This window comes from Gigantopelta aegis, chromosome 15 (genome assembly GCF_016097555.1).
Source record: "Gigantopelta aegis isolate Gae_Host chromosome 15, Gae_host_genome, whole genome shotgun sequence".
Classification (NCBI taxonomy): Eukaryota; Metazoa; Mollusca; class Gastropoda; order Neomphalida; family Peltospiridae; genus Gigantopelta; species Gigantopelta aegis.
Window position 1 is genome coordinate 6,582,956 of NC_054713.1, and position 16,958 is coordinate 6,599,913.

Sequence of the window (16,958 nt, forward strand, 5' to 3'; positions counted from 1 at the left end):
TGGTTAGCTCAGTCATGGAGGAAGCCTACAGCAAGAGTATAGAAATCAAGTAAGTCTCGTTACTGTAGTGGTGGTAGTATTATAGAGGTAGTGGTTAGCTCAGTCTGGAGGAAGCCTACAGCAAGAGTATAGAAATGGTAAGTCTCGTTACTAGTGGTGGTAGTATTATAGAGGTAGTGGTTAGCTCAGTCATGGAGGAAGCCTACAGCAAGAGTATAGAAATCAAGTAAGTCTCGTTACTGTAGTGGTGGTAGTATTATAGAGGTAGTGGTTAGCTCAGTCATGGAGGAAGCCTACAGCAAGAGTATAGAAATCAAGTAAGTCTCGTTACTGCAGTGGTGGTAGTATTATAGAGGTAGTGGTTAGCTCAGTCTTGGAGGAAACCTACAGCAAGAGTATAGAAATTAAGTAAGTCTGGTTACTGTAGTGGTGGTAGTATTATAGAGGTAGTGGTTAGCTCAGTCATGGAGGAAGCCTACAGCAAGAGTATAGAAATTAAGTAAGTCTAGTTACTGTGGTGGTGGTAGTATTATAGAGGTAGTGGTTAGCTCAGTCATGGAGGAAGCCTACAGCAAGAGTATAGAAATTAAGTAAGTCTAGTTACTGTGGTGGTGGTAGTATTATAGAGGTGGTAGTTAGCTCAGTCATGGAGGAAGCCTACAGCAAGAGTATAGAAATTAAGTAAGTCTGGTTACTGTAGTTGTAGTATTATAGAGGTGGTGGTTAGCTCAGTCATGGAGGAAGCCTACAGCAAGAATATAGAAATCAAGTAAGTCTAGTTACTCTGGTGGTAGTATTATAGAGGTGGTAGTTAGCTCAGTTATGGAGAAAGCCTACAGCAAGAGTATAGAAATTAAGTAAGTCTGGTTACTTAGTGGTAGAATTATAGAGGTGGTAGTTAGCAGGTGATATCTGGTAGCAGGTGATTAATTAATGAATGTGCTATATATAGAATACTAAACGAGTTTGCCTATCATACCATTTTTATGAAATGAGTGAACAGTTTTGATATCTGATGAGCGAAAGCGAGACAGATACCAACACTGTTCACGAGTTTCATAATAATGGTGTGACAGGCAAGCAAGTTTAGTATTTTATTTATTACAAACCAACTGCAAACAAGCCGCAACGCAGAAGTAAGCAGATGTCGAGATCTACTACATGCTATTTGTTACCAACTGGGTCAGCAAGTGATCTATGTCACACACACGTCATGCCAATATTACACTAGTAGATATTGAGTGATTGTTATGACATGAGCAATATCTTACACTGGTGTGTAATAAATATTATTATCTGTATTGAACACTAAGTGTCGGAATTATAAACAATTTGATATCCAGTAGCCGATCATTGTTTAATTAATGAATGTGCACTATATTGTTATTGGCACTATATTGCCATTGTACACTAATTGAATTTGAAGGACTTCTCTGTGTTGTTTCCAGAGATAATCAGCTGCTTACCCGCGGGGAGAACGCCGACCGGCTGGATTTCCTCAGTAAACAGCTCTGCCTACTGACCAGCGAGGTGAAAGACAAGATCAAATCAATGGTTGAGGAAGTCGAGAGGAAGGTGGGTTAATAGGAGGGTGGGAAAGATTTAGCGGGTTTCCTCTATAAGACTATATGTCTAAATCACCAAATATTTTGACATCTAATAGTCGGTGATTAGTAAATCAGTGTGCTCTAGTAGTGTCGTTAAACAAAAACTTCAGACCATTTCAATTCATTAGTAGGTGGCAGATGGTCATTTTTGAGGGCTACTGCAGGTTGTTCACTCTTTTCAACTATTTTCATGTTAATAATTACTACTTTCCACATTTCCACATTTAAGATTAATATTATATACTTCATTATTTTTTCAAACAACTCCTATTTTCAGCAATAATGAACCCCCTGACATTGGTACATTTGCAAATGTGAAGTAGTTTACCAGTTTCTGTGGAAATTACCACATGCTGCATCTCCCCTTGTACTAAAGTTGAGTTACTTCATGAAATGGGAAGCAGTAAATGAGGGTCACTAAATGTTTACATTAGTTTGGTAGAAAGGGGTGGTTTTTGATGGCGATATTCAGCATTATTTTAATACACATCCGTATAAGAGAAATGAATGCTTCATCATTCTCATGTTTGTCAGGTTTCCTCTGCACTGAATGATGAAATCCGTCGTCTGTCGCTGCTGGTTGAAGAATTTGATCGCCCGTTTCACCACGATCCTATGATGTTAGCAATTTATAAGAAGGTGAGTAATAATTCTCCTCCATTTCAGAACTGAACTTACTTTAATGACATTTTGATTCTTATAAAAAAAATTAAAAATCAATTCTGTAGAATGGAAAGTGTATTTTGTGATAATGCGAACAACAGCTGAAAGCTGGTGTCTTGGATATTTTTAAAATGGACAATTTGCTTTACAGTTTTTCTTGCGCTTTGATAACTTTGTGGTATGTACTGTCCTGTGTGGGATGGTGCATATAAAATATCTATTTCTGTTTCACCTGCTAGGTCTTACAAATGCACTGCTTTCCGCAGGTCGCTAGTTCAAGCCTTGTAATCGCAAACTCTGGTCGGAATTAGGAGTTAATCTTTTACCTAATTATAAATTGATAAAGAATAGGGCGGGACATAGCCCAGTGGTAAAGCACTTGCTTGATACACGATCGGTTTGGGATCGATCCACGTCGGTGGGCTGATTGGGCTATTTCTCGTCCCAGCCAGTGCACCACTACTGGTGTATCAAAGGTCGTGGTATGTGCTATCCTGTCTGTGGGATGGTGCATATAAAAGATCCCTTGCTATGAATGGAAAAAAATGTAGCGGGTTTCCTCTCTGTGACTGTCGAAAGGACCTAATGTTTGACATCCAATAGCCGATGATTAATAATTCAATGTGCTCTAGTGGTGTCGTTAAACAAAACAAACTTGAAACTTTTTTTTTATCAGGAATAGGAATATATGTGTTTACATATTTATGAACTGATCTGGATCCAGAGACACAGTGTTTACAGAATTATAAATTGATCAGGAATAGAAATTTAAGTTTTACATAATTATGAACTGATCTGGATCCGGAGACATAATTATAAATTGATCAGGAATAGGAATTTAACTGCTTACATATTTATGAACTGATCTGGATCCGGAGACAAGGTGTTTACATAATTATAAATTGATCAGGAATAGGAATATAAGTGTTTTTCTATAATTATGAACTGATCTGGATCCGGAGACAAGGTGTTTACATAATTAAAAATTGATCAGGAATAGGAATATAAGTGTTTTCATAATTGGGAGTTAAAAGTATTTACATAATTTTGTAAGGACTTGCATCGATTTGTCGAAGCCACCCTGTGTCGTAACATGGCGTGTCGGTGCACGTCCGCGATCGGTCGTAGGCTGGACGTCGTCCAGTCCTTCCTGGAAGGTGAGATAACTCTGTGTTGTGGCTTACACACCTCACTCTTCGCTTGTCACCGTTTCCTTGATGACCATTTTGCATTTTGGTTGTATTGCACGCTGAAATAGTATGGCTTTTTTTAATTAATTTTTTTATTTCATAAAAATGTGTGTACATAATTTCGTGGCACCATAACCATTTCATGAATTCATTTTGTGTGTAAACATTACGTTATCAGTCAATTACGATTTGTTTGTAAACAATTTGGATTATGAAATATAAAAAAAGAATATGAAATAATGGGAAAGCAGATTCGAGTTAACCCAGAATGCACACGAGGACATCTGAAATAATAATAATATTTAAAACACAATTATAAGGGAGTATATCGCCTGTCTGAGAACATAATTATGAAAGATTTCTTGCTGCAAATGCAAAAACATTGCAGGTTTCCTCTAATACTATATTTCTAAATTATCAAATGATTGACATCCAATAGCCCATGAGTAATAAAACAATGTGCTCTAGTGGTGTTGTTAAACAAAACAAACTTTTATTTCTACTTCCAGTTATGTCAGATTTGGAAATATTGTCCCTGGACTCATCTTCGTGTTCATTTCATTTCACATTTCTGTGTAGCACAAACTCTTGTATTTTTTGTTAACTGTGTATATTTTGCTTAACCTTCACGTGTCTGTGTGTTTTGTGTTTTGGCATGCGGCTAGTGATTCTGTTTTGTTTTGCTGGCACCAGGAGCTGCATGCACACGTAGAAGAAGGGCTGGGACGCAATCTACAGATGCGGTGTTCGGCAGCGCTACTCGGGGGCATCGACATTACGCAGAGTCAGATGACAGGTGATGTGTGTGACATGTACAGTGCGTGACACTGTCATAAAATCAACCAACCATAGGTGGTTCGTTGAAGGTGGGTTTTGTTTGGGGGGGGGGGGGGGTTGTTGGGTTGTTTTTGCCACAAATATTTAACACAGAGACAAAGAAATTTATTGTTTTTTGGATATTACAAACATGGATAATGATGAGATGAATGGTGAAGCCACAGTATTTCCATTTCGGTATGGGGCTACTTGACAGGGCCATGTTCCACGCTTTCTGTCAGTTGAGCTATCTGGGTATCACCCAAGCCCGGGGTATTCTGAATCCGCATTGCATGCCGGGTAATCATCCCCCATGTGAGGTCATGCACTTGGGAGACACACCCATAATCGCACCCGTGAAGTGGGTGAATCTCTCCGTATGTGGCCTTACACCTACCCAATGAGCCTAGCGGTGCACTCACTCTGGGTTAGACCCGGTACTGGCATGAAAAATCCTCCATTGCCTCAAGTGGGATACGAACCCAGTACCTACCAGCCTCGGGTCCGATGGCATAACCACTACACCACCGAGGCCGGTTAGTTTGTTGAAGTTGGTAATTACTTCTAGATGACAGGTGATGGTTTGTAACACTGTGATTAAAATCAACCAACCAATCAACCATAGATGGTTTGTTGAAGATGACAAGTGATGTTTGTGACATATACAGTGCATGACACTGATAAAACCAACCAACCATAGGTGGTTTGTTGAAGTTTGTCATTTCCTCTAGCTGACAGGTGATGTTTGTGACATGGACAGTGTGTGATGCTGTGATAAAATCAACTACCAACCAACCATAGGTGCTTTGTTGAAGTTGGTAATTACCTCAAAATGACAGGAGATGTTCCTGACAGTCTCACTGCATGAGAGCGGAATGTGTTGCAATGTTTATAGTCGGTTTGCTGAACTGCAGTATCTAGCTTGGTCAGTAGAACACTTGTTTGAGGTGGTTTGGTCGTAGGATCAAATCTCCTCTGGACTAGTTGAGGGTTTTTCCCATCTCCTAATCAAAGCCTATTGACGTGTATTAAAAGTCATGGTATGTACTGCCCTGCCTGGGAAAATGCTTTTAAAGATCCCTAGCTACTAGTGAACAAAAGGGGCACTTTTTAACTAAAATAATAACTTATTTCTTGATACCACCTACCCCCCACCCACACACACACACACTCACATTAGGTATGGCCCTGACTGAAAGTGATGGATTATAGGTTGAAGCCCCAATTTTCCATTTTGTTTTGTTTTTATGTGTGCATCATTTTTATTTGTCATGTAACAATCAGTGTGCTTATTAATGGTGTTGTGTGTTTGGTCTTTGTAACTACTTATTATTTTTACTCAAATCTTGATGACCTAAAAACATTTTTTTCTCAAAGTTTTATTACAAGACACAAGGTGTTCATTTAATTTTCAAAGTAGGTGGCTATGTTAAGCACTTGTTTCTAACACCTGCAGTGTTCGAGATTAACGGTATCCCGATATCTCGGGGATACCAGAATTTAATTTTGGATACCAGACTTCAAGAACCCAGTATCCCACCGGGATACCATATAATACTAAATTCTCAGGTGGGATACCAGATTTTGAAATGTTAGTATCCAGTTAATCTGTAAATTATGATTTTATTAGCCAGTGAAATTTACTGGTTATGGGCTAGTTGACAAGCCTGTTCAGTGAAAATGAAGAATATATTTCAAAGTATTACCTGTTTTAATATAATATGCCAGTTACCTCGTATTGATGTCACTGTTTTGTTACATATATGTGGCTAAGGTTGGGGGAGTAGCTTTTTTATATTAATAATTTATTTTTATGATTATATCACATTAAGGTTCTGGCACACAATTCTGAGCATAAATATTAAAGGCCAAATTTATTAAGCCTGTTTTTAGCATTGTAAATATATGTAAATATGGTTACAGGCATATAAGACATAAACAGGCTTTGTAAATTGTCTTTTTTCTCTCCCTTTTTTTTTCCAGGACAGGTTAAAGATTAATAGTGATTAAACAATAAACAGAGATGTGTTTGTGTCTGTCAGTCTCACTCTTTCTCTCTTTCGCTCTCTTTCTCTTACTGCATTCCTCCCTTTCTGTCCTTTCTCTTACTGCATTTCTCCCTTTCTTTTTATCTCTCTCTATCTCTGTCTGTCATCTGCCTGACTCTATATCTGTCTTTGTCTGTCTCTCTCTCTCTCTCTCTCTCTCTCTCTCTCTCTCTCTCTCTCTCTCTCTCCCTCAAGTCTCAGCAAGTGGAAACTTACTTATTCTGTATTAGTTGTACTTTAATTATTATACAGTGAAAAAATCCCCTTTTGTGCCCCCCCCCCCAATTCCAGCCAGTGCTCTAGAGTTGGTATATCAAAGATAGTGGTATGTGCTGTCCTGTCTGTGCACACTATAGATCCCTTGCTGCTAATGGAAAACTAGTTGGTTTTTTGAAGACTGGGTTTTTTGTTATAGTCGATATCTGAGGATTAATAAATCTAGTGGTGTCATTCAGTGTAACAAACGTTTACTTTAAATATGTTTGACCTTTGCAGCTTGTTCGCCATTAAATTAATTACTCTCTTGTTTAATGTGTTTCTGGTATCACAAAAGTCATTTAATGTGTACTTCAGGAATCTTTTGTCAGAGATTTTTAACATTTTTAAATACACTTCATTATTATTTATATCATTTGATCTATAATCTGTGTCAGTTTTTAGTTTTTTCTTTCACTTCAGATCGATTATAGCGGCGGGACATATCCCAGTGGCATAGGTCTTGCTCGATGCACGGTCGGTGTGGGATCGATCCCCATCAGTGGTCCCTTTGGGCTATTTCCTGTTCCAGCCAGTGCACCATAAGTGGTATATCAAAGGCCGTGGTATGTACTACCCTGTCTTTGGGAAGGTGCATATAAAAGATCCCTTGCTGCTAATCGAAAAGGGTAGCCCACGAAGTAGCAACAACGGGTTTCCTCTCTCAATATCTGTGGTCCTTAACCATATGTCTGATGCCATATAACCGTAAATAAAATGTGTTGAGTACATCGTTAAATAAAACATTTCTTTCTTTTTTCTTTCAGATCGATTGCTGTCCATCCTGCCTGAAGAAAGAAAACAACAGATCTTCAATGTTCCCAAGCGCGATTTTGAGATTGCCTACAGACTCGACTGCCGAAATCTGTGTGCCGACTTCCAGGAGGATATTCATTTTAAGTTTTCACTGGGGCCCACTGCGTTGATGCAAAGGTTCCTGGGAGCCAAGGGTGCACGGGCTGCTCTCTTTGGAACTGCTGGTGCTGTGAGTTATCATTGTATACTGTCCTTACAGTCACAGTCTGTGTAACGTTTTTCAACAACAACACAGAAGTTTTTTGACTAAAATTAGAATTTATATTAATAATCCTGAAAATTGGAATTTCTTGATATTTATGATCCACATGGTTCAACATAACCCAGTTAATAAACAACATATGAAGCACCTATGCAATAACAAGGGCTAATGACATAATTCTGGCAAGCGACGTCATAACATGACATTTTTCTCGTGGCCGTGGGAAAGTGCATATAAAAGATCCCTTGCCGCTAATGGAAAAATGTAGCGGGTTTCCTCTGATATGTCAGAATTTCTAAATGTTTGACATTCAATAGCCGATGATGGATAAATCAATGTGCTCTGGTGGTGTCTTTAAACAAAAACAAACTTTTAATATGACGTTGCTTACCCAGTCCAATGTGTGTGAAATATGACGTTGCTTACCCAGTCCAATGTATGTGAAATATGACGTTGCTTACCCAGTCCAATGTATGTGAAATATGACGTTGCTTACCCAGTCCATGTATGTGAAATATGACGTTGCTTACCCAGTCCAATGTATGTGAAATATGACGTTGCTTACCCAGTCCAATGTATGTGAAATATGACGTTGCTTACCCAGTCCAATGTATGTGAAATACGACATTTTGTCATCTCCTAGTTGTGGTTGAAACATTTTTAGACTGTCCTTGTTATTCATAAAAAAAATAATATAACAATAGTAATATGGAAAGAAAGTTTGTTTTGTTTAACAACACCACTGGAGTCTATTGGATGTCAAACATTTGGTCATTTTGACATAGTCTCAGAGAAAACTCGCTACATTTTTCCATTAGTTGCAAGGGATTCTTTTATATGTACCATCCCACAGACAGGATAGCACATACCACAACCTTTCATATATCAGTTGTGGTGGCTGGGACAAGAAATAGCCCAATGGGGCCACCGACGGGGATCAGTCCAAAACTGACTGTGCATCAAGCGAGCGATTTAGCACTGGGCTACATCCCGCCCATTAGTAATATGGATAATGAAGAAATTATTACACCCAGGTGTGAATCGTACTGATCTTACAAAACTCATGTCACGATTCATGTATTACACCCAGGTGTGAATCGTACTAATCTTACAAAACTCATGTCACGATTCACGTATTACACCCAGGTGTGAATCGTACTAATCTTACGAAACTCATGTCACGATTCACGTATTACACCCAGGTGTGAGTCGTACTAATCTTACGAAACTCATGTCACGATTCATGTATTACACCCAGGTGTGAGTCGTACTAATCTTACGAAACTCATGTCACGATTCACGTATTACACCCAGGTGTGAATCGTACTAATCTTACGAAACTCATGTCACGATTCATCTATTACCCTCGCTCTCGCTCTGGCAATGCAAGAATCAGGACATTCGTTTTGTAAAATCAGTACAACACACAAGCTTGTATAATAATCTTTGTATTTGTGAAAAACAAAAGAAAGAAAGAAAGATGGCAAGCAAAACCTGCTTTTGCAGCTGGTTATTAAAATGCTTATGGGTTTTTTATTTACCAGCATTTACTTCCTCCAGCTAGTCCCTTTTAAGTCCCTGTTAATTTCGAACCTTGATTGAGTGATGTTCTAATTTTGGTAGCAGGAAACTGCAGTTTAAAAGAAACTTCTCATTTCTTCTTTCAGCTCGGCCAGCCGATTGCTCCCCCGTCAGAGTCTCACAGTCCGCTGTCTCAGCAGGACGAGATTGTCGCCTCACTCCTCAGCACGTTTGTATCGCTGTCGTCCAGATCTACGCTTGGAGTCGTCGTCATTGCCGGAGTGGTGTGTATCATGCGGTCATAGTCTTTTCTTTATCAATCACTGTGCAATTTGTAGGGGATATTGAAACGGGCATCATCGGTCTGTCCATTTGTTCAAAAGTGTTTCTGGAGCACCACTTTTAAACCGTTCAAGATAACCTTAGTTTAGTTTAGATAACTAAACTTATAGATTAAATGTATTAATCTAGCAGAAACTTTCATGTTCTCTATGTGACAGTTGTTGGTACTGATGTGGTTTTTGGGTGGGGTTTTTCTGATTTCTTATTTGAAAGTATATTGTGCATCTTATTTAACAAAACAAAAACATTCTGCACTGTCAATTCATACATGTTTAATAAATAGTTATATATCATCAAGATTAGCATCAGGAAATACGGTAAAGTACTCTGTTAACGAACCAGAAGGGAATATGATAATTACTTCGTTACAGCAGTAGTTTGTTGTACACAGTTGCACAAGTTGGTTATTAATGTATAGGGAGATAAAAGTGGAACTTTATGATCAGTTCATTCTATGCAGTAGTTCGTTCAAAGCATGTTCATTATAAGTGTACTTTACTGTACTAGCATTTTGTATGGGCTCACTAAATTCACTAATATTTTATGCTCGCTAACATTTCCTCATTTTATCAATATGTTTATATTTGCTGGGTATGAAGGCCGCTGCTAACATTTCCTGATTTTTTCGGTATGTTTATTTTTGCAGGGCATCAAGGCCGCTGGGTGGAAGGTGATTGGTGTCACTGCGGCACTGTATGGTCTGTTGTATCTGTACGAGCGACTGACGTGGACCACCAAGGCGAGGGAGCGTGCATTCAAACAGCAATACGTTGAGTACGCCAGCAGTAAACTGAGACTCATCGTCGACCTCACAAGCTCCAACTGCAGCCACCAAGTACAGCAGTAAGTAGACAGTCGGTACAGCAGTAAGTAGACACAGTACAGTAGTAAGTAGACAGTACAGCAGTAAGATAGTACAGCAGTAAGTAGACAGTCAGTACAGCCGTAAGTAGACAGTCAGTACAGCCGTAAGTAGACAGTACATCAGTAAGTAGACAGATGGTACAGCAGTAAGTAGACAGTACATCAGTAAGTAGATGGTCAGTACATCAGTAAGTAGACTGTCGGTACGGCAATAAGTAGACAGACAGTATAACAGTAAGTAGACAGTCAAGTACAGCAGTAAGTAGACAATCAGGTACAGCAGTAAGTAAACAGACGGTACAGTAGTCAGTAGACGGTACAGCAGTAAGTAGACAGTAGACAGACGGTACAGCAGTTAGTAGACAGACGGTACAGCAGTAAGTAGACAGTCGGTACAGCAGTGAGTAGACAGTCGGTACAGCAGTGAGTAGACAGTCAGGTACAGCAGTGAGTAGACAGTCAGTACAACAGTAAGTAGACAGATAGTACAGCAGTAAGTAGACAGACAGTACAGCAGTAAGTAGACAGATGGTACAGCAGTAAGTAGACAGTCGGTACAGCAGTAAGTAGACGGTATTGCAGTAAGTAGACGGTATTGCAGTAAGTAGACAGACGGTACAGCAGTAAGGAGACAGTCGGAGACAGACGGTACAGCAGTAAGTAGACAGTCGGTACATCAGTAAGTAGACAGTCGGTACAGCAGTAAGTAGACAGTCGGTACAGCAGTAAGTAGACAGTCGGTACAGCAGTGAGTAGAGTCGGTACAGCAGTGAGTAGACAGTCAGGTACAGCAGTGAGTAGACAGTCAGTACAACAGTAAGTAGACAGATAGTACAGCAGTAAGTAGACAGACGGTACAGCAGTAAGTAGACAGTCAGGTACAGCAGTGAGTAGACAGTCAGGTACAGCAGTAAGTAGACAGATGGTACAGCAGTAAGTAGACAGACGGTACAGCAGTAAGTAGACGGTATTGCAGTAAGTAGACAGACGGTACAGCAGTAAGTAGACAGTCAGGTACAGCAGTGAGTAGACAGTCGGTACATCAGTAAGTAGACAGTACAGCAGTAAGTAGACAGTCGGTACAGCAGTGAGTAGAGTCGGTACAGCAGTGAGTAGACAGTCAGGTACAGCAGTGAGTAGACAGTCAGTACAACAGTAAGTAGACAGATAGTACAGCAGTAAGTAGACAGTCGGTACAGCAGTAAGTAGACAGTCAGGTACAGCAGTGAGTAGACAGTCAGGTACAGCAGTAAGTAGACAGATGGTACAGCAGTAAGTAGACAGACGGTACAGCAGTAAGTAGACAGACGGTACAGCAGTAAGTAGACGGTATTGCAGTAAGTAGACAGATGGTACAGCAGTAAGTAGACAGTCGGAGACAGACGGTACAGCAGTAAGTAGACAGTCGGTACATCAGTAAGTAGACAGACGGTACAGCAGTAAGTAGACAGTCGGTACAGCAGTAAGTAGACAGTTGGTACAGCAGTAAGTACAGAAGTAAATAGACCAGTACAATAGTAAGTACACAATCAAGTACAGTGGGAAGTAGATAACCAAGGGCATCAGTAACTTGATACCCAAGTACACCAGTAACTTGATACCCAAGTACAGCAGTAAGTAGACAAGTACAGCAGTAAGTATACATACATACATACATATAATCCCACTGCCCCCTTTTCTTTCCCTCCTTTGACTTCCATCTTATTTCTTCCCGGTCTATCTGGCAGCAGCTCCTTATCGTTCAACTTATTTTTCTGTCCTCCTCTCGAACCGCAATAGATGCTTGAGGCCATTTGTGCCACACACCTGCCAGCTGTGGGCTTAATCTGACCACTTCGAAGAGTGTTCATTGGTTACCGTCCGGCATTGTCAAGAGGCACTTGTAATCGTATACTACCAGCAGTCATTAGTTAGTGCTGTGGGTCAGACCAGCTTTATTAGCAAGTTCTTTATGCAGTGCTTAGTGTCATTAACTTGGATATATATATTTCAGGGAACTCTCGTCTACATTTGCACAACTGTGCCACCAGGCGGACGTGTCTAAGGAACAGCTGAAGGAAGAGATAAAGGAACTCGATAACGCCATCACCAAACTGAAAGACGTCTCCGCAAAAGCTAAAACTCTGAGGTGATTTAGCCGTTAACAATTTGTCAACTTTGGTTATACAAATTTCAGTTATTCAGACACTCCGTAATGGTGGTAAATCTACAACTACCATGCAATTTTTAAAATTTAACTTTAGCTATTTGTTGTCTCTTAAAAAACCTTTTATTTTTAATCTCCATATATGTATAATATATATAGAAACAATGTAAACCACTCTACATACTGTTCTGATTACTGCAAAACTTAGTGTTTTATTCACATTCACAGCTATTTCAGGCCTTCAGTTCGTTTCCGGTAGTGTGTCGGTAAAATCATGGAACCAAAATTTAGTTTTCCATTATTCTATCGAGTACGTCTATTCAACAGAACCTAAAAACAGTTTCTGGCGGGTTCACAAGGCACGGAACCAAAAAAGTGTCCCATGAAATTTCCAACACCATATAACCGTAAATAAAATGTGTTGAGTGTGTCATTAAATAAAACATTTCCTTCCTTCTTTCCCATGAAATTTGATGTCCTATTGCCTGGTATTTAAAAAAAAAAAAAAAAAAGTTCTATTTATTATGTTTAAAAAAATCTGTAATGAATTGTATTAAAATAACATATAAAAGATCCCTTGCTACCAATGGACAAATGAAATCGGTTTCCTCTCTAAGACTATATGTCACAATTACCGAATGTTTGACATCCAATAGCCGATGATAAATAAAATCAATTTGCTCTACTTTAACTGTCATTAGCATGTAAACATTTGGTATATTACATCAAAAGCAAAGCATCCGTTTAAGAATGCTGACGCCATATAACCGTAAATAAAATGTGTTGTGTGTGTCAATAAATAAAACATTTCCTTCCTTCCTTCCGTTTAACAATCGTGCATTGCACTATTCATTAAAAGAATATCAATGTGCTCTAGTGATGTCATTAAACAAAACCGACTTTGTCTTTATAGTTAAAGTTTGTTTTGTTTAACGACACCACTAGAGCACATTGATTTATTAATCATCGGCCAGTGGATGTCAAACATTTGGTCATTTTATCACATAATCTTTGAGAGAAAACCCGCTACATTTATTCATTAGTAGCAAGGGATGTTTTTATATGCACCATCCCATAGACAGAATAGCACATACCACGGCCTTTGATATACCAGTCGTGGTGTGCTGGCTGGAACAAGAAATAACCCAATGGGCCCACCGACGGGGATCGAAACCAAACCGACTGCGCATAAAGTGAGCCCCTTACCACTGGGTTACATCCCACCCCTTTGACTTTGTAGAGACTTGTTCTGACTTGGCTTCCATTTTAAAGATGTTTGCAGCTACTAAAGCCTCATTTAATAACTATAATTCAGGGGTGGGAATTCTCCTCGGATCAGCTGTTTTCCTCTCATGGAACATTGCGTTTCCTCGCATTTTAATCGTCCTTTCATCCAAAATGTGTCAGATGGCACAGATTTTAACCTAGGATTTCAAGAATTTGAGGGACCCCTCTAGATTTCCTCTTTCACAGTTCACCAATTCCCACCCCTGATAATTACATATCAAATACATTTTCGACTCAACTGTACAGAGTAAAGTGAGATATATTGGTACTAGTTTTATATATTGAAATCTTGAACATGTTTCTTTAAACTTTATATGTTTATATTTTCAGGAACAAGGCGGATTGGCTTGATACTGAACTGAATAGCTTCGTTTCCAAGTTCCTCAAACAGACACTATTGTGATGGAAGTAGACATTATCTAGTGTGATGGAAGTGGACAATGTTGTGATTGTAGTTGACATAATGTTGATGGGAGAGGGAATATTGTAACAGAAGGGGACACTATTGTGATGGAAGTAGACATAATGGTGATAGGAGTGGACATTATATATTGTGATGGAAGTGGACATAACATTGATCTGAGAGAAAGAACAACGCGATGGAATGGGACATTATTGTGATTGGATAGACATAATTTTTCAAAAACAAGACTGTATAGGCTATGTAAATATATACACATGTAGTTATACTAAAAAGGACTAGGAGAATCATCTATAACACAAGAATGAAATGTGTGTGTTCGGTTTTCAGTTTCATGGGCAGAGCTACTGTGTTCAGTTTTACTGAGAGATTGTGTACAAAGATCTTGAGTTTCAAATTCAGGAGCCCATCTCTGTGTGTACATGTCTTTGTTCAAGTGTGCAAACATGTCTTCTTCTGCTCATGTTTTAAGGGTGGTATAAACTCATTGGAACCTCCCCCCCTCACCCTCCCCATAGGAGGATCCCATGTAAGGGGAGCCATCTACGATACATGCAAGGAGGGGGAGTGGGTAGGTGGTTACGAAGTTACCACCCAGTGATTTCCCTAATCATAATTTTTATTGCACATACTCTTGCCTTAGTGGATGCTTCTGTTAATTTCTACCAGCGTCCCCCTCTGAGAAAAATGCTAGCTCTGACCTTGCATTAATGCAAAAATAATAATAATTGTAAAAAATAAAATAAATATTAAATAAAACAAAATACCAAATGCAAAATAACAACCCCCCCCAAAAAAAAAATCCCATTTCATTCTTCCAAAACAAATGTTACCTGTAGAATATTTGTAGACATTTTTTATCATAATTAATCATATGTATTCTTTAATACTTGAGTTTTTTATTAGCAGATGTGGTTTTTATTATTATTTATTATTATTTTTATTTTTTTTACAATTATCTAACAGAAGTGTTATTTATAAAATATAGAAGCATTATGTATTACAGTACCCCCTAAAAAAAACACTAGAAAAAAAAAGTAAAGTTTTTCAATAATGAATTTAAAATGTTCTTGTTAAAAAATTAGACCTCACTGCTACTAATACTTCTAGTTACTCTTAAAATAGTTCATATCTTTATATTATACATGCATTTACTTGTGTATAAAAAGAGGGCGGGATTTAGCTCAGTTGGTTGAGTGCTCGCTTGAGGTGCTTGCATCGCAGGATCGAACCACCTCAATGGATTCATTCAACTGATTGGGTTTTTTTTCCATTCCAACCAGAGCACCACAACTGGTCAAAGGCTGTGGTATGTGCTTTCCTGTCTGTGGGAAAGTGCATATAAGGGATCCCTTGCTGCATTAGAAAAATGTAGCGGGTTTCCTGTGATGACTATGAGTCAGAATTACAAATAGTTTGACATCCAGTAGCCAATGACTAATTAATCAATGTGCTCTAGTGGTGTCATTAAACAAAACAAACTCTTCTTTTTTTGTGTAGAAAAACTTATATTTGTTATGTAAACCATGGTATGGGAACATCTACAGTTTGCCGCCCCCTCCCTCCGCCCCCCAAAAAAAAAACCTAATTAAATTAATAATAAAAAAAATATATATGTTATAATTTGTTTGTGAAAACACCCATGATGTAGCTAAGCTGTAAACGTTTTGCGTGAGGTGTATTGGGATGTAGGATCGAACCCCCTCGGTGAACCATCTCAACCAATGGCTCACATTTAGTGTACCAAAGGCCATAGTACTATGAAATCCTTTAATTTCGTGGGCTTGAATTTATGTTTTTTGATAGAATAAACATTTCGTTTGGTAGTAAAATTTGTGGATAAAAAAAAAAGGTAGTGTTATAAATTTGTATTACAGGGAACATCTTGTTTTCAAAATCTTGATTAGCGATATTTCTTGTCAATTGAATATTGATTAGTAACTACTGCTTAATGATTTATAATTGTGCAGCAATGTCTGAAACCTGTGTAACAAATTGCGACACGATACTGAACAAAATGTTCCATGTATTGTACATAAGCATGTATTATATTTTTCTTGTGCTCTTAAATTCATTGACAGCACTAGTACACAAATTACATGAAAATTAGACCATGAATTAAAGTGATTCCACGGTGTGTGCTGTTCTGCATTTGGAAATTTTTACACATTCATTTTTCATTTTTCATTCAGGTTGTAGATTTTCCCATATTACACATTCATTTTTCATTTAGATTGTCGATTTTCCCATATCACAAATTATATTTACTTTGAAAAAAATAAAGAAATAAAAATTAAAATAAAAAGGACCATTTATCACCGTGCTTCATTTTTAGTCGGCTTAAAATTATTATGCATATCATTTTTACTGTTTCTGAAAGCTTCTGGATATCAGTTTTAAGATGTATTATAAACATACAGGGTCGAATTTACGTAGCCTGTTTTTGACTTACAATTACATATGGCATCTTTAACCATGTGTATTTACAATGCTTAAACATCTGTCTTTAAGAGAAAGTATCTTCATAAATTCGGACTTGAATTTTCAACTGTATTTTACTATGTTTACTTATTTGGCAATGAAATGCTTTAGTCTTCTATTTTCAGAAAAAAAGATTTATTATATTTTACTTTGTAAACGTGAATGAAATAACTTTACCAGAACAGTTTTCATTTGTTATGCGGCTGCTTGTTCTTTTGTTATTGAGTTGTGAGAAAACTAAAAGATTGAATTATTGTTATTGATTTTTAAAATATAAAATTGCATGGTGTTGCTTTTTG

The 16,958-nt window shown here is 38.2% G+C and overlaps 1 protein-coding gene across 2 annotated transcripts in view; it reads left to right on the forward strand.

Annotated features, from left to right (window-relative positions):
- Positions 1–14,962, forward strand: part of LOC121390185 (mitofusin-2-like) — a 37,228-nt gene extending 22,266 nt beyond the window's left edge. The window contains exons 11-18 of one of the 2 annotated variants that reach the window (XM_041521936.1): positions 1,449–1,575; positions 2,142–2,246; positions 3,325–3,427; positions 7,347–7,564; positions 9,265–9,402; positions 10,107–10,303; positions 12,318–12,452; positions 14,088–14,962. In XM_041521936.1, the coding sequence (XP_041377870.1) occupies positions 1,449–1,575; positions 2,142–2,246; positions 3,325–3,427; positions 7,347–7,564; positions 9,265–9,402; positions 10,107–10,303; positions 12,318–12,452; positions 14,088–14,160 (1,096 nt within the window). In that variant the 3' untranslated portion in view covers positions 14,161–14,962. Of the gene's footprint in view, positions 1–1,448; positions 1,576–2,141; positions 2,247–3,324; positions 3,428–4,153; positions 4,257–7,346; positions 7,565–9,264; positions 9,403–10,106; positions 10,304–12,317; positions 12,453–14,087 lie in introns of both variants that reach the window. The other variant, XM_041521935.1, reaches the window with a different exon arrangement.
- The last annotated feature ends 1,996 nt before the right edge of the window (positions 14,963–16,958 follow it).